The sequence below is a fragment of the Pantherophis guttatus genome, chromosome 2 (genome assembly GCF_059756535.1).
Source record: "Pantherophis guttatus breed Tessera chromosome 2, ASM5975653v1, whole genome shotgun sequence".
Taxonomy (NCBI): Eukaryota; Metazoa; Chordata; class Lepidosauria; order Squamata; family Colubridae; genus Pantherophis; species Pantherophis guttatus.
In genome coordinates, this window is record NC_142064.1 from 281,606,979 (window position 1) to 281,634,052 (window position 27,074).

Sequence of the window (27,074 nt, forward strand, 5' to 3'; positions counted from 1 at the left end):
CCCGAACTCACCATGCCACTGTTCAGAGATGAAAACAAGATCGGGTGCGTGCCCTCCTTCATGAGTAGGGCCCTGAATAATCTGAGTCAGGTCTATGGCTGCCATGGAAGCCATGAACTCCCGAGCCACCCCCGACCCTCCGTCCAGGGATGGCAGATTAAAGTCCCCCAGCACAATAAGTCTGGGGAATTCCACCACCAGCCCCGACAGAGCTTTGAGCAGGCCAGGCAGGACCGTCGCTACGCAGCTGGGAGACAGGTACATAATCAACAGGCCCAACTGTCCCTGAGGGCCCCATCTCATGAGGAGTGTTTCGCATCCGTCTATCTGAGGAACAGTAACCTCCCGCAGTCTTAAGGTCTCCCTAACAACAACCGCCACCCCCCTCCCCTGGGCCCTTGGCTGGTGCAGCACATGGAAACCTGGTGGGCAAAGTTCAGTCAGAGGGACACCTCCCTCCAGGCCCAACCAGGTTTCCGTAATGCAAGCCAGGTTCGTGTTTTCCTCCTCGATCAAATCCCGAATGAGGGGAGCTTTGTTTACCACTGACCTGGCATTAAAATAGACCAGTCGGAGCCCAGAGGGCCTCCCTCTCAAACCCCCAGGAAGTCAGGTGAAACCAGGAGGGTCGGAGCACGGCACCGCTCGGAGATAGCGGAGATCTTGGTCCTTCTGGATCTCTCAATGGCTTTTGATACCACCAACCAAGGTATCCTTAGGCTTGGGAAGGAAATCTGGACTGTGAGTGTGAGTGGGAGCCTGAAACTGTCGTAACACCTCAAGGTTACCTGTTGGGAACAGCTCAGGCAGACAAGCCATTCCCAAAACAAAGCAAATGCAAATGATTAGTGGACAATGGACAGTGAGAGGTCCGGGGTGGGGGGAGGGAAAGTTTTCCTATGCTGTCTGTGTGCAAAATAGTTAGAACTGGCTTTTCTTCTTCTGTACTCATATGTAATCTTCAGTAAAGTTATACTCTTGGTAAAAAAATGTCCCAAGAGTTTCTTTTGCTGTCTAACCCAGTGGGATGGTTGACATATGGTATCATGCATACTCCACCTATGGCCAAGCATATGTGTTGTTGTAGTGGAGGCCAAGCACCTGATGGTTTAATGGGGATGAACTGATTTTGACTCAACCTTGGCAAGATGGAGCAGCTTTCTGTTTTTGATCTCCAAAGATAAGCCATCTCAGAGTCTGAATGAGGTGGTCTGAATGAGGTCTGGATAAAGGGTAGTGCATGATTTGGAGTTTGTCTTAGAGTCATGGCTGCTGCTCAATGAGCAGGTGGCAGTTATGGCTAGAGGGCCTTCACACAGATTCTTCTTATGCACCAACTGTGCTTCTTACTCTACTGGGAAGCCTTGTTCATGCTTTAGTCATTTTGTGTTTTAATTACTACAATGTACTCTATGTTGGGTTCCTCTTGAAGACCATCTGCAATATGGAAATTGTCCAGAATGCCATGCCATGCACATTGTGGGTTTCTCTACATTCACACCAACATTCACCTACTGGTATTTTCCAGGGGTGAAATCTAAAATTTTTCACTACCAGTTCTGTGGCTGTGGCTTGGTAGTGGTGGGGGTGTCCTGTGACTAAGTGGGCATGGCCAACTCAATGTCACTCACAGCCATGCTCACTCAGTCACAAGACACCCCCCCCCCCAAGCCACACACACAGAACCCGGTGGGAAAACATTTTAAATTTTTATTCTGCCACCCGCTCTCCCTTCGCTTTGGGTCAGGGGCTGGGGCCCAGGGACGCACCATTCACTGAAGCCGTGGAGCTGCCACCTGCTCACCGCCTGCCTCAACTGGGTCAGGGATTGCACCATTTTCTGACTCTAGCTTGCCGCAGAGCCACCACCCGCTCGCCCTTCGCCACGCAGCGTGTCCTACTCCTTACCTTTCTCCCACAGCTGGCTGCCAGGGAAGGCAAGCACCTAAAAGTTACTGGAGCTGCTCTCCTTCTTGAATGTGCCACCACCATCGCCACCATGGTCCACGCGCCGGCTGCGCAAGCACACACCCAACCTGCCACTGATGAATGAATGAAATAAACAGTGTGGACGCTCCGCAGCAAGGCTGGAGTCGGGGAATGGTGCATTCCCCGACCCAGTTGAGGCAGGTGGTGAATAGGCGGCAGCTCCAGGGCTTCAGCGAATGGCGCATCTCTGGGCCTTAGCCCCCGACCCAAAGCGAAGGGAGAGCAGGTGGTGAGAGGGTGGGGCAAGACCGGAGTTTCTTTCTGGCTGTGTTGCTTCTGCCTGTTGGGCCACTTCCTGAAGCTAGCAGCTCTGCAACCAGTCGCTTTGCTTTTTCCCTCTTTTTCCTAATGGGAAGCTTTTGCACATGCCTAAGATGTGGTTGTCCTCTGAAGCCCTGCGGAGGGATGGGTGATATTGGGCAGATTTGGGAGCCTTGTGGCCGCTTTGACCATCTATGGCCACTGTCCCAGTAAGCAGAACACTATGCCAGCCAGAAGAGTGCTGTTACACTCTCGGAATCCATGGCGCTGATGGAGGGGCGGCGTTGGAGTGCAGAGGCTGCGGCGGCATTATGGGCAGTGGCGGCGACAACGACAACCTGCTCGCCGGCTGTTTGTTGGCTGGCCCAGCCAGTTTCCTAAGGGCTCCCAGCAAGAAGATCAGCTGGGGAGCTATGAAGCCGGCAATTGAAGTAATGCTGGCACCAGTAACAACCGAGGCAGCAATGGCATCGGCTGCATCAGCAACGGCCTGGGCGTGGGCGTCACCAGCATCGGTGGCAGCATGGGCGATATTCTTCCCGTCGGAGCCAGAGCCCCCAAGGGGGCGAGGACAATGACGGATGGATGCTGGTTCTGATGGGGGGCATGGGTGGCACACAACAATTCCTATGGGAGTGCTGACGATGCCATGGACGGCGGTGCAACAGCTGACCGAGGGGACGGCCGGTAGCCGGGCAGCAGCGATCGACGACGACCATTACGGTGATGGGTGGTCTCCTATATCCGATGCCCCTTCCGAGGCATGTCTGCTGACTTAAGTAAACATGGGCTGACTTTTCCTGGGTCTAGGACTGGCGTTATTTATTTATTTACCATCTTAACTATCATTGTTCGTTTACCGCATAGAGCGGGACAACTGTGGGGATGTACTGAAGGAACGGGTTCAGAACTGCATTTTCATCACCAGTGGGCCATTCCATCTGCTCCATGGCCAGGCGGGGCCAACCACCATGAGAGGATGGCTGTTGGAGGCCTGCCCCCAGTTGGTCGATATGCCATGATTCCTACCCACTGTAGTGAGAGGACAGTGGGGACTTTTTTTGAGACTCTTTGAATTTTCAGTTACACCCAGGGGTTGCTTCTCCCTTTTTATACCAGCATGGCTGACTCCCTAGCCATATTTATCACCATCCCAAAGTTTGGGCCTATATGGATGTACTCTACAACCGATCTTCTAGCGCTGCAAGACTCCCTCCTCTCGCAGGCCTGGCCCTCCACATTATTGAGGGCCTATCTTGATGACGGGTTTTGAAACCCTGAGAGATGGCATGCAGCGAAGAGGGGGTTGAGGGGTTTTTTATTAAATTTTTTAACGAAAATTTTAAGGGGACCCAGGAGTTGGGTGGGAGCTGTAGAGGTGGACCTGGGGGGGTCCATATAAGCCACTGAACGGGGTGGTGGGTCGGATGGGCGCAGCGGAGGGGATGGGGATGGAAGGTTGATGGGGGTTCCGGGGGGGCGAAATGAAGGGCAGCTCAATTGAGATAGTGAGTGGGAGGGGCAGGTACAGCGGGCGCAGGGGACCATATCTAGCTTTAGGAGCGCGCTCGCACTGCTTGCGAGCGATTGCTCACTCCGGCCCCCAATGCATGGCTCATTCCCCAGGTTGCACAGAGTCTCAGGCCCTGGGTCTACGGCTGATGTTGTGTAATCCCAGGTTGGTGGTTAATAAAGCCCCCCTCATTTGCGATCTTATTACAGATGGGGGCACGGACCTGGCAAGGATTACAGAGACCTGGTTGGGCCACGAGGGGGGTGGGCTCGTGGAAATGTGTCCACCAGGTTTCCATGCATTTCATCAGCCGAGGGCTATGGGGAGGGGAGGGGGAGGGGCGGCGGTTATTAGGGAAAGTCTTTGTCCAAGGGAGGCCACTGTTCCTCAGATAGCCGGATGTGAGTCCTTGTTTGTGAAGTGGGGTCGTGGGGTGTAGATGGGCTTGCTGACTGCGTACCTGGCTCCCTGCCACATAGCAGTGGCCCTGCCCAAGCTGCTCGACATCATTGCCGGGGTGGCGGTTGATACCCCCAGACTTATAGTCATGGGGGATTTCAACCTGCCATCCACTGGTGAGGCATCAGAGGCGGCTCGGGAGTTCATGGCTTCCATGGCAGCCATGGACCTGACCCAATTAGTTCAAGGCCCCACTCATACGGGGGGACACACTATTGACTTGATTTTCGTCTCTGGTCAGTGGCTGAATGATCTAGGAATAGGAGATCTAGACATCAAGCCCTTGTCATGGACAGATCATTCTCTCCTTCACTTAGACTTTCGAGCCGCTACCTCCCGCCGCAGGGAGACAGAACTGACTAGGTGGTTCTGTCCCAGGCACCTGATGGACCCTGACAGGTTCCTGATGGAGCATGAGCCATTTCCTGAGACCCTGACACATGACTCGACTGAAGACCTGGTGGCCACCTGGGATAGGGCGGCCACCGGAGCTTTGGATCACGTCGTGCCTTTGCGGCCTCTGACCTGATGCCAATCAATTGGCTCCTTGGTTCTCCGAGGAGCTGAGAGAGATGAAGCATCGGAAAAGACGCCTAGAGAGCGTCTGGAGAACTAGTCAATCTGATTCTGACCGGACACAGGTGAGGTCTTATATCAAGACCTACCTAGTGGCGATAAAAGCGGCAAAATCTAACTATTTTTCCGCTCTTATTGAATCTGCAGAGAATTGCCCAGCTGCTCTGTTTAGGGTGACCTGCTCCCTTCTTCGGGTGGGAGCATGGGAAGATCCCTTGCAGGGTCGAGCTGAGGATTTTGCGCAATTCCTGCATGATAAAGTCGCTCAGATTCGGGAAGGCTTGGACTCTGACTGGATGAATCTGAGGGGGGGGCAGGGGTAGGTCTTGACAATAGTATCTGGGAAGAGTTTGACCACGTGGCTCCCAAGGACGTGGAAAGGATTCTGGGTAGGCTTAGTGCTGCCACATGTTTACTGGACCCGTGTCCCTCCTGGTTGGCATTGGCCTCTCGGGAGGTTACACAAGGCTGGCTCCAGGGGATTATAAATGCTTCTTTGAGTGAAGGTGCCTTTCCCGCCACCTTGAAAGAAGCAGTGGTGAGGCCTCTCCTCAAGAAGCCTTCCCTGGAACCGGCTGTATTAGCTAATTATCGTCCGGTCTCCAACCTTCATTTTGTGGTGAGGGTTGTTGAGAGTGTGGTGGCACGACAGCTCCACCGGTACCTGGATGAAGCTGTCTATCTAGACCCGTACCAGTCGGGTTTCAGGTAGGAGTACAGCACGGAAACGGCATTGGTCGCGTTGGTTAATGATCTCTGGAGGGCTCGGAACAGGGGTTGCTCCTCCGTCCTGGTCCTATTAGATCTCTCAGCGGCTTTTGATACCATTGACCATGGTATCATGCTGCAGCGGTTGAGGGGGTTAGGGATAGGGGGCACCATGTTGCGGTGGTTCTCCTCCTTCTTCTTTGACCGCTCGCAGTTTGTGTTGGCAGGGGAGCAGAGGTCGACCTCAAGGCGCCTTGCTTGGGGGATGCCGCAAAATCATAGCTAGAGGTTCTCCAGAACCCCTGTGAACCCCCAGCAGCCCACCCCTGCTACAAACCAGTTTTTTGGTGGGCATGGCAACGAATTGGTGTCAATTAAAAAAATCTAATGGCCCTCTATCTTTCCCTGAGGGGTGAAATGCTAGTGGTTCCCTCCAGTTCTGGTGAACTGGTAGTGATAAAAACTACCGGTTCAAGTGAACCAGTAGTAAAAAAGTGCTTGAAAAAGTAAAAAAAAAAAAAGTTGGCCATGCCCACCCAGTCACATAACCCTCCACCAAGCCATGCCCACAAAGCCACTCGAACCGGTAGCAAAAAAGTTTACATTTCACCACTGCTTTCTCCATATTAAAATTTAAAAACATTCCATGTTTTCAACCTAGAGCGGCCCCAAACTCCATAGCTCTGGGTGACCTTATCCAGCAGCCCCTGGAGAAAAGAAACCATGTCGAAGAGCAGCAGAAGTCAACAACAAGACTGTGTCTTCCTCCACCATCATTTTCTGGATGGGTCCTGACAGGAAAGACCACAACCGATAGAGAACCCTGCCCTCAGGGGCATATCTGTAATTTTTCACTAACATGCTATACTCTGGCTTCTTTTCTGCAAATGGAGCCAAGGAAGGAGTTCATCATCCCCAGAGGAAAAGTTGCTTCCCACTGTAATTATCACCATCCTTCTCTTTGAGGTGTCTTCTACTTCTCCAGTAACTGATGTAAACAGCAGACTGAAGCAACATGGAGGGAGGTGGCCTCAAGGGAAGGATAAAGGCTTTACGTCACATTCTGTGTTATCTGAATTTTAGGACAGGTAGGGGCTGTGCTGTTAAATGTACCTTTCTCTCTTTTCCAGGTGAAGCTTGGTTTGTCTCTGTCTGAATCAGGAAAGTCACTGGCTTTTATGAGAGGGCTTTTAATTCTTCCTGTTCTTGTTTAGAAACAGGAAAGTAATTGATTCAGCCCTACGAATGATGGACCTTCCGCTTCTGCATTTGATGCTGCTGTTGTCCCAGCCTGTCTCGGGGAAGCTGAGAACGAAATGCCTGCTGAGTTTTGAGCACCAGGGTGCAAAAAAACCATGGAGTTATTACAGACCAGGAGACCATTGCATTAACATAATCATTGCTACATCAAAACTGCTGCATATAACGCTCCCTTTCAACGCAGAGCCTTCTAATCAGTTTGACTCGTAAGTCATCCAGGATAATGCAGTTGCATTCTCTCCGTTTATAATTCGAACACTCTCATTTTGTTCTCCTTATTCCACTGGCTCCTATATTGCAGCACATGTCCTATCTACTTTCCTGAATCATGTTGATTTCCATGCTTTCTTTGTCTTATTTTGAGGAAAAGACTCAAGTCCAAAAATGGGACAGAAAAAAAGTCCACATTATTTTCCTCTCCCCGTTCAGTCTTGAATTTGTGATTTGAATACTGTACTGACTTTTGTTTAAATTAGTGATTATTGTGGTTTCCCCTGCTCAGCTCATTTCAAACTACTCATTGATATTTACTTCCCGATCCTTATAGAAATACAGGATGACTTATTTTTTACAATTGGTTTCTGAGTCACTTTTGAAACATCCTCTTCCTTCTGTGGTGATTCCACTTTAATCATTCATTTATTTCTGACCTTGGTTACTGGCCAGATGAAAATTAGTATTGTTACAAATATTGGTATATTTGCGATTCTTAACCCAGGAGGGGGGCTGTATCCATTCCATCTCCCCAACATTCATTAAAATTAAATGGAGATGGGTGAGGATCATTTGTCTCTGGGTTTGGAGTCCGTGTTGGTTTAAGATTCTGTAGGCTTCAAGAGAGAAAGTGGATTACATTAAAAAACAAATATGTTGTTGGTTCTGTTGATGATGATAGAATAGAGTAGAATAGAGTAGAGTAGAGTAGAGTAGAGTAGAGTAGAGTAGAGTAGAGTAGAGTAGAGTAGAGTAGAGTAGAGTAGAATTCTTTATTGGCCAAGTGTGATTGGACACACAAGGAATTTATCTTTGGTGCATACAGTCTCATTGTACATAAAAGGACAAGATACATTCATCAAGAATCATAAGGTACAACCCGATGATTGTCATAGGGTACAAAAAAGCAATCAAATCATATTAGGAAACAGCCAATATAAATCATAAGGATACCAGCAACAAGGTTATAGTCATACAGTCATACAGTTATAAGTGGGAGGAGATAGGTGATAGGAATGATGAGAAGATTAATAGTAATGCAGACTTAGTGAATAGTTTGACAGTGTTGAGGGAATTATTTGTTTAGCAGAGTGATGCCGTTTGGGAAAATTTTTTTGTTGTGTCTAGTTGTTCTGTTGTGCAGTGCTCTATAGTGTTGTTTTGAGGGTAGGAGTTGAAACAGTTGATATCCAGGATGTGGGGGGTCTGTAATAATTTTCACAGCCCTCTTTTTGACTCGTGCAGCATACAGGTCCTCAATGGAAGGCAGGTTAGTAGCCATGGTTTTTTCTGCAGTTCTAATTATTCTCTGAAGTCTGAGTCTGTCTTATTGGGTTGCAGAACCAAACCAGACAGTTATAGAAGTGCAGGTGACAGACTCAATAATTCCTCTGTAGAACTGGATCAGCAGCTCCTTGGGCAGTTTGAGCTTTCTGAGTTAGCACAGAAAGAACATTCTTTGTTGTGCTTTTTTGATGAAAATTTTGATGTTGGGTGTCCATAGCAATAGCACTTAGACTTATATACCACTTCACAGTGCTTTTACAGCCCTCTCTAAGCGGTTTACAGAGTTGGCATATTGCCCCCAACAATCTGGCTCCTCATTTTACTGACCTTGGAAGGATGGAAGGCTGAGCCAACCCTCAGCCAGCGAGACCCAAAATGCCAAACTGCTGGAAGCCGGTGAACAGCAGAAGTGATGATAATAATGTGATCATTTTTACAGGAGTTTATTTATTGCTCATTCAGAAGTGCAATGCTTCATTTTCACTAGTCAAGCAAAGGTATATTTAAAAATATAAAATATATTTTAAGATTGATGATGGTTGTGGTGATGATAAAATGAACATTTTTTACACTAGAATATACTCTGATCAGTCTAGAATCCTACGCCATATTTTCGCTATTCAAATGGTCAATAAGAATTCCCCACTCCTGCACAATCTCACACTTGGCTACAACATCCATGACAACTATTTCAGCACTCTTGGCACATCAGATGCCTTGCTGGACCTCCTCTCTACAGGAGAAGCCAATATTCCCAACTATGGCTGTGGAAAGAAGGACAACCATTTGGCTCTTTTTGAATCAACTGGCAGTGAGATCTCCATCCAGATATCAACATTAACAGCCCCCTACAAAATCCCACAGGTTTGTATGTCTGCCTCTCTATCTAGTAAATTGGGTGGATTGGTAGGATGGGTAAGCGATAAATCCAACTATATCTCCTCTGTGGAATTCAATCAATCAATCAGAATAGAGCTGGAAGGGATCTGCTAGTCCAATCCCTTGCTCAAGCAGGAGACCCTACACCATGTCAGACAACTGGATGTCCTGTCTCTTCTTAAAAATCTCACTGGAGATTTTTAAGATTTCCAGAAGCCTCCACAACTTCTGAAAGCAGTTCCGCTGGTGAATTGTTTTCACTGTTAGGAAGTTTCTCCTAAATTCCAGGTTGCTTCTCTCTTTGATTAGTGTCTATGTATTGTTTCTTGCCTTGCCTTCTGTTGCTTTGTAGCAACTTTCCAAATACTGGAACACTGCTATCATGTCAGCCCTACTCCTTCTTTTCTCTAGACGAGCCATACCCAAGTCCTGCCACTGTTCATAAAACTATATGTTTTAGTCTCAGTCATCTGAGTTGCTCTTCTCTGCATTTTTTCAAAAGTCTCAACATCTTTTTTGTAACATGGTGACCAAAACTGGATGCAGTATTCTAGGTGTGGCCTTACTAAGGATTTGTAAGACCTTAGCAATACGTCATGTGAATTCAAGAGCTGTTTTTCTCCATGGCCACTCTAGGTGTGTTGTCAAGGGATGGGATAGATATTGTGTGTTTGTTTGTGTGTGTGTGTGTGTGTGTGTGTGTGTGTAGCACACAAGCAGCCATATAATTTCATGACAACATGCACCCTTGTGAAGGTGAGGAAGGGGTTTGTATCCAATCAAAGGGTCTTCTGTAGAAAAGGAAGCACAGATGGAAAGCTTTCATTTTCAGCTTAGCCAAAATAATATTTTCAATGATATACAAATTTCAGGTTTGTGAAAAGAATCCCAAAGGCTTACATTATCTAAAGTTTATAGGAAATATATGTTTGTGGACTTACACTGACCACTCCCATTAATTGATCCAATTCATTTAAAAAGTACAAGCATATTAACCAATATGTCAACTATTTTTTACCCTAATCAGTCCATGATCAAATTCAACACAAAAGACTTGAAGAGCAATAAAGCTCCTGGAAAGGATTTTTTATTGGCTGAACTATTCAAGAAATATCCCAATCTTTGGGACCTGCAATTTGCAGGTTCTTCTCCACAAATAAATAATATATTTGTCTAATAGATATTATGGCTAAAAACAATATCTTGTTCCTCTTGAATAAAGTTTAGAGTGGAAAGATGAAGGAGAACAAAGAATAAGAAGGATTTAGACACAGATAATCCATTGTTGACAATTGGTTTGTCGTGAACAGTGTAATCAGAGGTGGTATTCAGCCGGTTCGGACTGGTTCGGGTGAACCAGTAGTGGAAATCGCGGGTGGCCCACCCCCACCCTGGCTGTATGAAGTCCTATTTAGGCATGTTTTTGAGGCCATGCGCATGTGCTGAAGTGGCATGTGTGCTCATATTTATGACCTGGTAGGGAAACTACCACCCCTGCATGTAATCACACAATATGTCAGTCAGGGGGAATAAAGGTTTGTTGTCTCCATAAACCTTATAAATACTTATTAATAAAGCAAGCTGAAAAGTTATGGTTTTTAGAAATTGACATGAGTTGGTTGAGTTGTATTTATTGAAAGCCAATAACTGACCGCCAAATACAGCATTCTTCATATTTTTTTCCAGATCTGTTCAATTGCTGCAGAAGTTCTGAATGAAAAAAGACAATTCCCTTTCTTCTACCAGATGCTACCCAAATTAGCAATTCTCAACCCAGGAATTCTCCAACTGCTCCTCCATTTTGGATGGTCTTTGATTGGTCTCTTTGCTTCAGACACAGAGAGTGGAGTGAACTTCATGAGGACGTTGACACCTCTGCTTGTCAGAAACGGGATTTGTATAGTTATATCACAACTTTTATCAACCCCTGCACGTACAGCAGCCTTCAGGGATGCCATCTCCAAGTGGAAACAAGTCAATGTCTTTGTTCACTTCGCAGCCTATTTTTCGCTTTCGGACAGAATTCCTCTTTTCCATTCAACACTTCAAGGTTTGCCAGAACCCATTGAAGGAAAAGTCTGGCTATATGCAGGCTATGGGAAAATGCAAATAGGAAGCCACACATTTCTCAAATATGTCCATAGTATTTGGTACTACAGTTTTCACTTGAAAAAAACACCAAATGATGGTTCCTTCTAACCAGATTTCTTTCTGGAACCACAGTTCACCAATCAGTCTTTTTGCTGTACTTTTTCAAAAGACAACATTTCTGTGAAAGGCCGGACAAGATGCACTCAGACATCCCCACTGAACACCAAAGTGGAAAGGGACATGACGTGGATCCCGTATAACCGATTTTTTTATTCTATGATGAATATTATGGCCCATGCCTTGAATGCTGCTTATTCCTCCATATTCAAGAGGAGAAGGAAACAGGGAGAAGAGAGGCTGGGGACTCGAAGGCTGAAGCCATGGCAGGTATGGAGTCCCGACAAAGATCCATGAAACTTATTTTCTTTGGAGAAGGAATACAAAGGAGGCAGGGAACCATTTCAACCATTTTGTGCTTCAAAAGGCCAACACGTTTGACCAACCCAATCATTTGTGGATAATTTTTCATAGAGCGGGTACTGTGACATATACATTTTGATATTAAGACAGTGTTAATTTTACAAAGTATGTATGCATTTTTAAATAAATTCCAGTCCTTATGAATTTGCGATTAGCATTTTGGAATTTTATGTTCATAAATTTGAAGGAGTCCCTGAGGCCATCTAGTACAATCCCTCCTGCCTGCCGAAATCCCAGTTAAAGCTTCTTTAAATAATGGCTGCTGGATCTTTGCGTTAAAGCAATCAGTGAAGAGGAAACTTGAACTTCTCTGGTCCACTAGATCAGCTCTAAAATTGTTCCTCCATTTAGGATGCTTTTCATCTCATTCAGCCAGAATCTCTTCTCTTGTAACTGAGCTCATTTTTTCCATGTCCAACACTCTGAGACAGCGGTGTCAAACTCAAGGCCTGTGGGCCAGATCTGGCCTGTGGGCTGTTTAGATCTGGCCTGTGAGGCTGCCCTGGGAAGAGTGAAGGACCACTACCAGTGAAAATGGAGTTTGGGAGGGCTGCACTTCTGGGCTCCATTTTTGGCCGCAATGGCCTCCTACAGCCATCTGCCACCTCCGTTTTTGGATCCCTCCCCAGCCCTTCCCAGGCCACCACAGGTGCCCCCAACACAAGTTACACCAAGCTGGCCTTGCCCACCCTGGCCACACCCATCCCAACCTTGTCCACCCAGCCCCCCGAGGTCAAACACAACCCTGATGCAGCCCTCCATGAAATCGAGTTTGACACCCCTGCTCTGGAATAATAGTAAACATCTGTTATTTTTCCTTTGAAGAAAGGAAATGCCCTGGAGTTTGATTTGTGAGGGATGCGTTACTGGGAACCTGACATGTAACATCTTTCAGCTATTGGAAGAATGCTGTATTCTCCTTATTCCAACCAAGAGATTTTGTCCATTGTAAAAGGTGCTCCCAGATTCCTTCTGATTTTCATCCCCATAGACCAACATGACTCGTCTCCTTGTTGCCTTTCCTCCAGGCTAAGACCAGCTCCTTTGATCTCTTCCTTGATTTCATTGCCCATCTCTAAAGCTGATCCAGTAATTGTATAATGTCTTCTCAAAGGGGGGTGCCTGCAAGGGGACTTTGTACTTGAGTCAATTTCTCTCCAAACCAGCACATTTACTTCTAACATTTTTATGGATGCATTTGCCTTCTTTCCATGAGCATCACATGGGCAACTCCCATTTGGTTTGCAATCTACTATTTTGAGATCATTTCCACAAATATTCTTATCAAGTGTAGTTAGACAGAGATGTGGACATGGACATAGAATTATAGAGTTGAAATGGACCTTGGAGGTCTTCGAGTCCAACCCCCTACTCAAGCAGGAGACTCTATACCGTTTCAGACATATGGTTTTCCAGTCTCTTTATGAAAGCCACCAGTGATGGAGCACGTACAACTTTTGAAGGCTACTCCAGACTAGTATTTCTGCTTTTAACATTCCTGGATATTTTTGTTCTAGTTCCATTCATTTTTGAAGAAGAATGAGTTTTGCAATCTTTCCCACATTAAACTATACTTGGACCAAAATGGTGATTTGACAGCAGATCGTAAGCTTGATAGTTCTCTCCAGGGAGGATCCCGTTGAAGAGCAACTAGGGGTTTTTGAAGGACAGAGACTTACTATCGATCAAGATGCTATTTCACAACTAAAGTTGCTCAACAAGGTGAATTAAATATCGGTGTCTTTTCTCTGTTTTCCAAAGCCTTAGGGCACATTTCAAGTAGCTAAGCCTATTCACCAAATAGGCTTCAGTGAAAATTGAATTTGGGGAGTAGAATCCTTCTAATTTTTAAAAAATGTTTCAGGAGACGTCAATATAATTGGCAATGTGTCCTTTAGATGCCGTGATATGAAACATGGTTTTAAATTGATTCAGCCACATCCAATTTGGGATGCTGGGTGATGATGGCTATTTTGTGTCCCCTGTGCAAACTAGTATCTGTATAAAACTGCTGAAAGGGGACATCAAGTGCTGGGGATTTTGGTGCTCATAGCACCAACTTGTCTTGTTTCCTTGCTTAAAATTAGCAAAATAGAATACAAGTCTTTTGGCCACTACCCACTTCCTGGTGGAGCTAACGAGGCAAGGATAACTCTAATCAAGGGTGGATGCAATTCCTGTTGATACCATTGGGAATTCAGATTTAGCTTGCCATGGTTGGGCAAGCTTATCTTCTTAAACAGACCATATATTTCAGGAATTTCCATACTTGTCTTTCATGCCATGGGGACAGATGAATAGGCCTTGTGCTCCTGAGGAGAAGGTCCAAGGCTTTCAGTTCACATGATATCATAATGACGGTTCTGATGTGCCCTGACCCAGAAAACTGAAGCTTATAACCTCATAAGGAACATCCTTGAATGCAGTTGTTTGTTTTGATTATTAGCTACCTTAAGTCTCTCTGGGAAAAAGGAGTCTCCAAATGTAACTAATAATCAATGTAGCTCTCTATTTTCATGCCAGGTCGTGTTAGCTAATGGTGGTTTTTCAACAGAAAGGAACTTTTTTTGGATATCTAACTTGACCTTAGAACTGGGGTGTCAAACTCAAGTCCCAGGGTCTGGATCCAGTCCATGGGGTGCTTTCACCTGTCACACGGGCCCACCCTGGAAACAGTGAAGGACTAGCCCAGCGCCTTCCTGAGCTCCATTTTCACTGGCAAAGGGCTGAGGAGGCTGTCGCAGCCGCAAACGTAGCCCGGGTGGGCCCTGCACAGCCTCCCTAAGCTCCATTTTTGCTGGCAGAGGGCTGCAGGAGGCCATTGTTGCAGAAAACAGAGTCAGGGTGGACCACGTGCGGCAGCCGCCCTAAGCTCTGTTTTCTCTGGCAGAGGGCTGAAGGAGGCCATCATGGCTGAAAACGGAGCCTCAATGAGTCACGTTGAGCTGGCCATGCCCCCTGCCCAGCTCAATGTCACTCATTGTGCTTGTTCCCCGAGATCAAACACAACCCTGATGCGTCCCTCAGTGAAATAGAGTTTGACACCCCTACCTTAGAAACATCTTTTTCTGACACAGGGCTCATACTCATGTCCCATGTGATGCAGCAAAAAATGCATGACTTACCCTTTTTAAGGGCACCTCATCTCCAGCTCATCTCTCTACAGTTCCAAAATCTAGGCAGTCAGTTTAGTCTTTGTTCACCACCATATAAAATTAGCAAATAAATATACAAATAAATAGCAGTAGCACTTAGACTTATATACTGCTGCATAGTGTTTACAGCGCTTGCTAAGCAGTTTAGAGAGTCAGCATATTGCCCCCAACAATCTCGTCCTTATTTTACCAAGCCCGGAAAGCTGGAAAGCTGAGTCAACCTTGAGATAGTGAGGATCAAACTCCTGGCAGTGGACAGAGTCAGCCTGCAATTCTGTCTTCTAATCACTGCACCAAATCCAACCCTAATCTGTAACAATGTTTTCCTTTGTATCTTTAATGGAAGGTTGTCCTGGTCCACTTACAAATGGGGGTGGGTTTGCAATGATATATGTCTTCTTCTTCTTGTGCCATATCCGTCATCGGATGTTGGTGATCATGTTGGCCAATGTCCGATGACGATTATGGCACAAGAAGAATGATGATACAATGATACACGTGGTCTAGAAGAAACCTTCCCAGATCCCATTGGCCAGAAGTTTCTTCATCACATTTTTATTCTCTTTCAATAAATTTGGTAAAATAAAAAATTCACAAAGCTTTCAGAATAAATTTCATTCTAAACTTTAATATGACTAAAGCATCATACTTTAAACTCATGGATACATGAAGAAAGGAGGAATGCATAATATAACCATATGGAGGAACCACTAATTGTCACTTCATGCTTTAATCTTTTCTCAATTGCTTCTCTCCAGAATATATTAAATAGAAGGATCCTGTATTACAATGTGATATTCTAGAAGCAAAAGGGAGGAACTAAGTCTGTGATAGTGAACCTATGGTGGTGGGCCCATATTGGTGGGCACACGAGCCCAGCTCCTCCAGCTGATTTTTGGGCCTTCTTGGACCACCGGAAGTCAGCAAACGGCTGTCTTTGGCCCCTGGAGGTCCTCCAGGGGGTGGGGAAGGTTGTTTTTGCCCTCCCCAGGCTCCTAGAAAGGCTGTGGAGCCCAGGGAGAGCAAAAAACGGGCCTACCAAGCCCATCGTGCAAAGGCGGGGGAGTGCGGGGGGGTCATGCGCACATGCACGGGGGCAAGATAAATAGAATTATGGGTGTGGGCACACGTGCGCACAACCTTCCTGGGGCTGCCTCCCATTTTTGGCATGCGATGGCAAAACGGTTAGTCATCACTGAACTAAGTGCAGAATCTGCTGGTAGTTAGATCCCTGCAATATTGAGAGTTAGTTAAAAATTTCTTATTTACTTAAGCGAACTACGTACCCAGGCAACTCCTTGACTAATATTCATGTCTACCTCCATTTTTCAATGATGGTTATTTCTAACAAACTTTGTTTGGCATTCCTTGTTTTTTCCTTAGTCTCTGCCTCAGTCCAGATGTGTGGAAAATTGTCATCCTGGATTTTTCAAGCGGGCTCGAGAAGGAGAGCCAGTTTGCTGCTATGACTGTGTTCCTTGTCCAGAAGGGACTATCTCCTCTCAGGAAGGTGGGTCACACCAGAGGAAAGGGTGCTAGATTCATCTAGAGTGTTTTGATCAATGTGCATTTTAAAAAAGACACATCGAAGGTTGATAATTTTGTGGTTCTTAATTTTCAAGATGCCCAATTTCCTCCATAATGGGAAGGATAAGAAAAAGGTCTTGAGGGATGAGGTAGGAAGAGATAGACGGACACGGTGGATTGCGCAAGATCACTTGCATTAGAGGAAACTTCTCTTTTCTTTTCAGTTTGGATCTGTCCTCCCATGTTGACCATTCTTAGGAACATCTGCATTCTTTGAAATTGAGAAATCATTTCAGATCAATGGCCTTTGCTCACCCAAACCAAGTTTATATTACCGCCCAAAAGAAATATGAATCAATCAATTCATTAATCAGTCAATCTTTATTAAGATCACGGAACCCCCTAAGCAGAAAGATCTAATTCAGGGAACCATGGAGGGAGAGTGTTTGGGTTCAAGGGATGAGAGAAATCCTATTCTCACCTAGGCTTCCCAAAAGCACTTTTATTTAGTTTAAAGTGAATTCCTCTCCAGCTACCTACTCTCCTACCTACTACCTAAGACTTTTAAACCTGACCCCCATCTTTCACTCCTGATATCAGATGTATTTGACAATAGAACTCCTTGGGCTCAAACACTCTCCTCTCTCGCAGGTTTGGCCCTCCACTTTATCGAGGGCCTACCTCAATGACGGGTTTTGGAACCCCGAGGGGTGGCATGTAGCAAAAAGGAGAGTGAAGGGTTTTTTTGATTAAGACCTATGTAAAGTTTTTAAGGGGTTTTAGGAAGGGGTAGGTAGGACCTGGGGGGTTCCTCAGAACCGCAGAGCGGCAGAGTGGGTATGAGGGTCATGGTGGGAGGAGAGAGGGAGGGGTGTTAGATAGGGAGCCGGGTGGCGAGATGAAGGGCCATTCCATCAAAATAGTGGGGAGGAGGGGCAGATATGGCGGGCGCAGGGGACTGTATCATGTTCGGGGAGCACGCACTCGCTGTTTGCGAGTGGTGGCGTGCTCCGGCCCCCAAGGCGCCTCTTGTACTCCAGGTTGTGCAGAGTCTCAGGGCCCGGGCCTTCGGCTGCTGCTGTGCAATGCCAGGTCTGTGGTTAATAAAGCCCCCCTCATTCATGATTTAGTTCAGGAGTGGGGTGCGGACCTGGCTGGGATCACAGAGACCTGGTTAAGCCATGAGGGGGGGTCCCCCTTGTGGAGATGTGCCCACCAGGCTTCCATGCATTTCATCAGCTGAGGGCCCAGGGGAGGGGCGGAGGGGTAGTGGTGATTATTAAAGAAAGTCTTAGTCCGAGGGAGGCCACTGTTCCTCAGATAGCCGGCTGTGAGTCCCTCTTTGTGAAGTGGGGTCATGGGGTGCAGATGGGTTTGCTGACTATGTACCTGGCTCCCTGCTACATAGCAGCTGCCCTGCCTGAGCTGCTCGATGTAATAGCCGGGGTGGCGGTGGATAATTCCAGGCTTATTGTCATGGAGGATTTCAACCTGCCATCCCTCGGTGAAACATCAGAAGCGGCTCGGGAGTTCATGGCTTCCATGATGGCCATGGACCTGACCCAGTTAGTTCATGATCCCACCCACACTGGGGGACACACGCTGGACTTGATTTTTGTCTCTGGTTAGTGGTTGAATGATCTTACAATAGGGGACCTAGTTATTAAGCCCTTGTCATGAACAGATCATTCGCTCCTTCAGCTAGACTTTTGAACCACTTCCCCTCATCGCAGGGAGACAGAACCGACCAGGTGGTTCCATCCCTGGTGCCTGATGGACTCCGAGAGGTTCCTGACGGAGCTTGGGCCATTCCCAGAGGCTCTGACTCACGGCTCAATTGAGGAACTGGAGGCCGCCTGGGACAGGGCGGCCACCGGAGCCTTGGACCACGTCGTGCCTTTGTGGCCTCTGACTCAGTGCTGTTCTCAATTGGCTCCTTGGTTCTCTGACAAGCTGAGAGAGATGAAGCACTGGAAAAGATGCCTAGAGAGCAATTGGAGGTCCAGCCGCACCGAATCTGACCAAACACTGGTGAGGTCTTATATCAAGACCTACCTAATGGCAATAAAAGTGGTGAAATGTAACTATTTTTCCACTCTTATTGCATCTGCAGAGAACCGCCCAGCTGCCCTGTTCAGGGTGACCCGCTCTCTATTACAGGTGGGAGTGAGGGAGGATCCCTTGCAGGGTAGAGCTGAGGATTTTGGACAATACCTGCATGATAAAATCGCTCAGATTTGGGGCAGCCTGGACTCTGATTGGATAGCCTCAGATGGGATGACGGAGGTGAGTCTTGAGAGTGTTATCTTGGAGGAGTTTGACCATGTGACTCCTGAGGACGTGGACAGGATTTTGGGGAGGCTTAACACTACCACATGTTTACTGGACCCGTGTCCCTCCTGGTTGGTGCTGGCCTCTCGGGAGGTTACATGAGGCTGGTTTCAGGAGATTACCAACGCTTCACTGAGTGAGGGTGTCTTCCCATCCACCCTGAAAGAGGTGGTGGTGAGGCCCCTCCTCAAGAAGCCTTCCCTGGACCCGGCTGTATTAGCTAATTATCGTCCTGTCTCCAACCTCCGCTTCTCGGCGAACGTTGTTGAAAGTGTGGTGGCGAGACAACTTCTTCGATTCCTGGATGAAGCTGTCTATCTAGATCCATGCCAGTTGGGCTTCAAGACAGGTTATAGCATGGAAACGGCATTGATCACATTGGTTGATGATCTCTGGAGGGCTCAGGATAGGGGTTGCTCCTCTGTCCTGGTCCTCCTAGATCTCTCAGTGGTTTTTGATACCATTGATCATGGTATCATGCTGCGTCGGCTAGAGGGGGTGGGAGTGGGGGGCATCATGCTATGGTGGTTCTCCTCCTTCCTCTCTGACCGTACGCAGTCTGTGTTGACGGCGGGCAGAGGTTGACCTCGAGGTTCCTCACTTGTGGGGTGCTGCAAGGGTCAGTCCTCTCGCCCCTCCTGTTTAACATTTATGTGAAGCCGCTGGGTGAGATCATCCATGGCTTTGGGGTGAAGTGTCAATTGTATGCCGATGACACGCAGTTGTACATTTCAACCCCAAGCCACCCCAATGATGCCCTTGACGTGATGTCCCACTGCCTGGAGGCCGTGCAGATCTGGATGGGGAGGAACAGGCTGAGACTCAACCCCTCCAAGACAGAGTGGCTGTGGCTTCCGACGGCCCAATATAGTCAGCCAACACCGTTGCTGGCTATTGGGGATAAGATCTTACCCTCCTCAGAGAGGGCTCACAACTTGGGCATCCTCCTGGACTCACGGCTGTCTTTGGATGATCATATGATGGCCGTGGCCAGGGGGGCTTTTTATCAGGTTCGCCTGATCTCCCAGTTGCATCCATTTCTGGATCGGGACGCCGTGCGCACAGTCACTCAGGCCCTCATCACTTCCCGTCTGGACTATTGTAATGCTCTCTACATGGGGCTCCCCTTGAGGAGCACCCGGAGGCTCCAACTGGTCCAGAATGCAGCCGCGCAAGTAATAATGGGGGCGAGTTGTCGTTCCCATGTAACACCTCTCTTGCACGAGCTGCACTGGCTCCCAGTGGTCTTCCGGGTGCGTTTCAAGGTGTTGGTTACCACCTTTAAAGCGCTCCATGGCTTAGGACCTGGTTATCTACAGGACTGCATTCTGCCACTGATTGCCTCCCACCGACCAGTACGCTCCCACAGAGAGGGCCTCCTCAGGATGCCGTCGGCCAAACAATGTAGGCTAGTGACCCCCAGGGGGAAAGCCTTCTCTGTGAGGGCCCCAGCCCTATGGAATGAATTGCCCCCAGACATACGAAGGATCCCCGACTTCTATGCCTTCCATCATGCTCTGAAGACCCTATTATTCCAGCAAGCTGGTCTGACGGGACAAAGGATTTTAATTGGGTTTTGATAGGGGTTTTAAATAACAATTTTAGCTGGGTGTTTTAAATTTGGCCAGTGATTGAATTATTTTAATAAGTTTTTAAATATTTTGTCTTGTATACTGTTTTTATCATGGCTGTTCACCGCCCTGAGACCTTCGGGAGAACGGCGGTATATAAATATAATAAAAGTAAAGTAAAGTAAAAGCAAAGTCCAGGCCAACAGTCTTTCAAGAGATTTCACAAGTTCAGACCTTTATCAGGCTTGGAGAGCTGCCAGGCCGATATCTTCCAAACGCCATTCTGTAGCAGACAATACTTGCCAAGAAGTCAGGAACAGATCTTCACTCTAATGGATTGAACTAATTGTCTCCTGCAAATTCCGCTCCCCTTTTGCTCCTCTTTATTCCTTATGGGAGGAGCCATTCATCATCCATCTGTGGCTTTACTCCTGAGTCGACCCTTGTTGCTTAGCTGTTCCCTTCTCCTGGCAACTCTGCGCATGCTCACACTGGGAACAGGCTCCGGCTATTCTTCTGCCCCACTGATGTCCGACTTTGAAGGCAGCTGACAACTGTCAGACGGCCCTGACTCCATCTCTGCCTCTGATTCAGAGCACTCATCAGAGCCTTCCCCAGACTCCAGGATTGGCCCATGTTCCTCTCCCAACCTCCTCACTGTCCGAATCTGCTGCCAGATCCATAAATACACACAGAAGACTTGCCCTAAAGAAGTGGGAGAGGTCATCTGTGTGAAAGAAGGAATATAAATTAAATGTACCATTATTAGGGGTAAAAGCTGCCTCTTTTATTTTTAGTGCTTTAATTTTTCATATTATGGATTAAGAGGTAAAACACAAATATTGTTTATAGCCCAGTTTAACATTCCCAGGTTCAGCATAACCACCATCATAGTTTCCTTTGTTGGATTGCTACTGTGACTTCTCTTTTCTTTTTATCTTTCCAATTTTCTTATGAAATTGGAAGTTGAAGTTATGAAATACCAACAGTTACAACAGCAACAAAAAGGGAATACAGTTGTGGTTCTAAAAGGTGGAAGCCTTACTTCCACTATTGGGATTAAAAGAAATCAGATCTAACAGAAAGCAGGGAGAAAAGAAAACCAACTACTGTATTTTTCAGAGTATAAGATGCACCTTTTCCCCCCTAAAAGAGGGTGAAAATTTGGGTGCATCTTATCCACTGCTGAAAAAAAGCCTCTGAAACCTCCATTCGAGAGGCTCAAAAAAAGCCTCTGAAACCTCCATTCGAGAGGCTCAAAAAAAAAGGCCTCTGAAACATGGGTTTCAGAGGCTGGAAAAAAAAACAAGATGCAAAGCTCACAACCAACGAAGCTGTTGCTAAAGTTCACCTCTGGAAACAGCTGATTGTAGGTATTCTGGGAGGGTGATACAATCAGCTTTTTTCTTATTTTCCTCCCCAAAAACTAAGGTGTGTTTTATACTCCGGTGTGTCTTATAGTCCAAAAAATATGCTAATCAATTATATTTATTTATTTATTTTGAAAAATATTTTTTATTTTTTTAAAACATCTTAAACATAAAATACATCTTTTGAGAACAAAGGTTTGGTCCGGTCATGAATAGGTACAATTGCTAACACTTCTTTAACAAATTTGATTCCAAGTTTCATCCATTTACATCTTTTAAGATAAAAGTCAAACCACCAATTCTTATCACAAATTGTAACATCTTAATCTAAACATTTAGCATTCTACTGTTTCACCATAAATCTTAATTCCCAAATAAACACAGCTCCTTTTTATATACAATCTTTAGTTTCCAATAAACACAATTCTAATTTATATCATTTTATAAATCAAAATTCCATATATATTCCTTAGTCTCAAGACCCATTTCATCAAATCTCGATCTTAACCTCTATTGATTTACATCTACCGTATTTTCCGGCGTATAAGACGACTGGGCATATAAGACGACCCCCAACTTTTCCTGTTAAAATATTGGGTTTGGGCTATACTCGCCGTATAAGACTACCCCTCTTCCAATGCACACCAAATAAAAATTAAAAAACATCAACTGGCTCACCCACAATGTAAAAGCAGCTGTGCTAGATCCAAAATGGCCCCTGCAACAAGCAGGAACCTCACAAAGCCACAAAAAGCCCCCCCAAAATATTTTCACACTTTACACACACACAACACAACACAACTGGCTCACCCACAATGTAAAAGCAGCTGTGCTAGACCCAAAATGGCCCCTGCAACAAGCAGGAACCTCACACAGCCACAAAAAGTCCAAAAAACCAACTTTCACACTTTACACACACAAAATTCCACATACAGCTTTGTGAGATTTTGTGTGTTTGTGTAGTTAGAGTGAAACACAACAGAAACACACTAAATCTCAGAAAGCTGCACAAATATTATTTTATTTTATTTTATTTTTATTTTTATATGAAAGCTAAATTTAAAACTTCCTAAACTTTAAATGGCTAGGTCTAAAAAAGAACAACTAAAAAAAAACAAAAAAACCAATTGACTATTTTTTTGAAAGCTCCCAAAGGGGAAAAAAAATTACCCAATAGAACAGGGGTCTCCAACCTTGGCAACTTTAAGACTTGTGGACTTCAACTCCCAGAATTCCTCAGCCAGCTTTGCTTTGAAGTCCACAACTCCCTGCTTGCTTGATTGCAGGCAGGGAGTTGCTTGCTGATGGAATAGATTCAGGCAAACGAAGCAAGGCAAGCGTTCCGACTAGCAGCTGAGGTAAGCAAGCTGGAGGGGGAAAACTTTTTCCTTTTACATGGCTTTGGCAATCAAAGGTGAGTTGCAGGGAACTCAGCTGTGATCGTCAGAGCTGGATCGTCAGAGCCATGTGAAAGGGAAAAAACTTTTTCCTTTAACATGGTTCTGGCGATCCCAGCTGAGTTGCAGGGAACTCAGCTGGGATTGTCAGAGCTGGGATCGCAAGAGCTGGGATCGCCAGAGCCATTAAAGGCTCGTCAGCCTGGTTACAGGAGAACGACACCCGGTGTATAAGACGACCCCTGACTTTTGAGAAGATTTTCATGTGTTAAAAAGTCATCTTATACGCCGGAAAATACTGTAATTTTCTTAGGCTTATCATCAATTACACTTCTCATTTTACATAAAATCATTTCAAAATCAGTTCATATTATTTAATTATCATTCATCATCTTCTTTTTCACCCCAAATGATTTCCAACATTTTTATCTTTAGACTTTTTTCCAGCATATTCTCCTCCACATCTCCATCTATTGTTTAGTTTGGTTCCCAGTATATTTTGTTTTAGCTGGTTTCCAGCATATTCTTCTCCATTCCTCCCACTGGTTACCAGCATATTCTCCTCCACTTGTAAATCTATTGTTTGGCTGATTCACAACATTTTTATTTTGGCTGTTTTCAAACATATTCTCCTCCACTCCATTTTTATTGTTTTGGCTGATTCACAGCATATTGTATAGGCTGCTTTTCAGCATATTCTCCTCCATGTCTCCCACCTGTTTAGAATAGAAATGTGTTAGATCAAATATATTCTCCACGTATTCTCTCCTGGGCTACAAATTTTTCTTGAATTTATCCCACATTCTTATTTTTCTACAAAAACATCATTTTTATCCACCTTGGTATCAGTTTTCTATATTTATTACTCTATAAGTACCTGCCATACTTGGTCAGTATCATCTGAAATCGAAAGAAGATCTTTCTTGAAAGGTGAAGAGATATAAAAGAAATATTACTTTTTGGTTTCTCAGATACTGAAAAATGCATAAAGTGCCCATATGATCAATATCCAACCGAGAACAGAGTCCAATGTATCCCAAAAAGAATAACCTTCCTGTCCTATGAAGAACATCTGGGCATCATCCTGGTCTCTTTTGCCTTACTCTTGTTCCTAACCACAGGATTTATTTTAATCATATTCCTTAAATACCTAGAAACTCCCATTGTCAAAGCAAACAACCGGGACCTCTCCTTCATCATCTTGGTCTCCCTCCTGCTTTGCTTTTTGTCCTCCTTTTTGTTCATTGGCCGACCAAGAAGAGCCACCTGTCTTCTCCAACAAACGGCATTCAGCATTGTGTTCTCAGTAGCCGTGTCTTCTGTGTTGGCCAAAACAATCACAGTGGTATTGGCCTTCCTTGCCACAAAACCAGGGAACAGGGTGAGAAAATGGTTGGGGAAGAGCTTGGCCAACTCCATCATCCTTTCTTGTTCTGCTGGACAAATTATCATCTGTGCCACGTGGCTTGGAATCTCTCCCCCATTCCCTGACTCTGACTTGCACACCCTGCCAGGAGAGATCATCCTTCGGTGCAATGAAGGCTCTGTCACCATGTTTTATCTTGTCCTTGGCTATATGTGTTTCCTAGCTATCATTTGCTTCACTGTAGCTTTCCTGGCCAGGAACCTGCCAGGGGCCTTCAATGAAGCCAAGCTGATCACCTTCAGTATGCTGGTTTTCTGCAGCGTCTGGGTCTCCTTCCTGCCCACCTACCTGAGCACTAAAGGAAAGTTCATGGTGGTCGTGCAGATCTTCTCCATCTTGGCCTCCAGTGCTGGGCTTCTGGGCTGCATCTTCTTCCCCAAGTGCTACATTATCATCCTGAGACCAGATCTAAACACTAAGGAGCATCTAATGATAAAAGTGGGGAACTGATTGTGAATTGGTTTCATGGGCTTATAACATTTAATTATTCATTGAATTTATTACAGGGTTTGTATGCTTCCTTTGCATCTGTTTGATAATTAAGGTGATTGAATAATGAAAGAATTAAAACTATGAAGTTCAAGACAAGTGAAATTAAAATCCAAGCTAATAATCAAAAATAAAATATGTGAATTAATAAATAAATGTATGATTCATTTATCCACAGTTGTGATCGGTGTGCTTTGCTTCTTGGACACAGAAAAGTCGGGAGCTGAAGCTGGTGATTGGCATGGTCATATAAATCCCTTTTGCAAAAATAAGACCAAATAACGTTGCAGGGTGGCTGACTCTGGCTGACATTTGGTATTGCCTCTTGGAAGGAATTTGGGTGCCAGGAACCAGGTTAAGGGGAGAATCACAGTCTCCATGTGAGGATAACCTCCAGTGATAAAACACCCACAACTTCTGAAGGCAGCTGTTCCCCTGATTAATTGTCCTCACTGTTAGGAAATTTCTGCTTAATTCCAGGTTGCTTCTCTCCTTGGTTAGTTTCCACCCATTGTTTCTTGACTTGACTTTTGATGTTTTGGAAAATAAGTTGACCCCCTCCTCTTTGTGGCAGTCCCTCAAATACTGAATGATTGCTATCATGTTCCCTCTAGTCCTTCTTGTCCCTAGACAGCCTCAGAGATCTGGAGGTCAAAAAGCCCCATCACCATAGAGTGCATCCACACAACCAGAAGAAGGGAAATCATGTCTCTTCAAACCAGGGGTGGACCTCAAAAATTTTATCAAGGGGTTTTCTGCCTGGTTGCTGGGTAGGCATGGCCACAGTGGGCATGGCCTAGTAGGCCTCCTGCACCATGGCTGGGGTGTGTGTGTTTGCCTTCCCTGGGCTCTGGAGGCTTTTCTCAGGCCTCCAAGAGGGTGAAAACAGCCTCCCCCGGGTCTCAAGGCCCTCTGGAGGCTAGAAACAGGTCCATTTCCAGCCTTCCCAAAATTCTGGTAGCCCCATTCATAGGCCGGAATGTGTGCACTACACTTACCTGCATACAAAATGGGCTGTGTGGGGACTCCTGGGAGGGGTGGGGTGGGCTGGACTGGCCAGGTGTGGGATTTGGGGGTTCTCTGAACTGCACAGAATCATAGCTAGAGGTTCTCCCGAACCCCTGCGAACCCCCAGCAGCTCACCCCTGCTTCAAATCAGTTTTTTTGGTGGGCATGGCAACGAATTGATGTCAAGAAAAAAAATCTATTGGCCTTCTATCTTTCTCCGAGGGATGAAACACTACTGGTTCCCTCCGGATCTGGTGAACCGGTAGTGATAAAAGTTACCGGTTCAGGTGAACCAGTAGTAAAAAAGTGCTTGAAAAAGTAAAAAAAAAAAGCTGGCCATGCCCACCCAGTCACATAACCCCCCACCAAGCCATGCCCACCAAGCCACTTGCACAGAACCGGTGGCAAAAAAATTTACATTTCACCACTGCTTTCTCCATATTAAAATTTAAAAACATTCCATGTTTTCAACCTAGAGTGGCACCAAACTCCATAGCTCTGGGTAACCTTACCCAGCAGCCCCTGGAGAAAAGAAACCATGTTGAAGAGCAGCAGAAGTCAACAACAACACTGTGTCTTCCTCCAGCAACATTTTCTAGATGCGTTCTGACAGGAAAGACTAAAACCTATAGAGAATCCTGCCCTCAGGGGTGTATCTGTAATTTTTCACTAACATGCTGTACTCTGGCTTCTTTTCTGCAAATGGAGCCAAGGAAGGAGTTCGTCATCCCCAGAGGAAAAGTTGCCTCCCACTGTAATTATCACCATCCTGCTCTTTGAGATGTCTTCTACTTCTCCAGTAACTGATGTAAACAGCAGACTGAAGCAACGTGGAGGGAGGTTGCCTCAAGGAAAGGATAAAGGCTTTAGTTCACACTCTGTGTTATCTGAATTTTAGGACAGGTAGGGGCTGTGCTGTTAAATGTACCTTTCTTTCTTTCCCAGGTGAAGCTTGGTTTGTCTCTGTCTGAATCAGGAAAGTCACTGGCTTTTATGAGAGGACTTTTAATTCTTCCTGTTCTTGTTTAGAAACAGGAAAGTAATTGTTTCAGCCCTACGAATGATGGACCTCCTGCTTCTGCTT

General features: G+C 45.9%; 1 protein-coding gene across 1 annotated transcript; it reads left to right on the forward strand.

The window, feature by feature from the left end:
* The first annotated feature begins 2,894 nt into the window (after nt 1-2,894).
* Nucleotides 2,895-25,105, forward strand: LOC148116039 (vomeronasal type-2 receptor 26-like). The gene is made up of 2 exons (XM_087885358.1): nt 2,895-2,973; nt 24,135-25,105. The coding sequence occupies exons 1-2, from the start codon at nt 2,895-2,897 to the stop codon at nt 24,941-24,943; spliced, it is 888 nt and encodes a 295-aa protein (XP_087741484.1). The 3' UTR covers nt 24,944-25,105.
* Nucleotides 25,106-27,074: the final 1,969 nt, after the last annotated feature.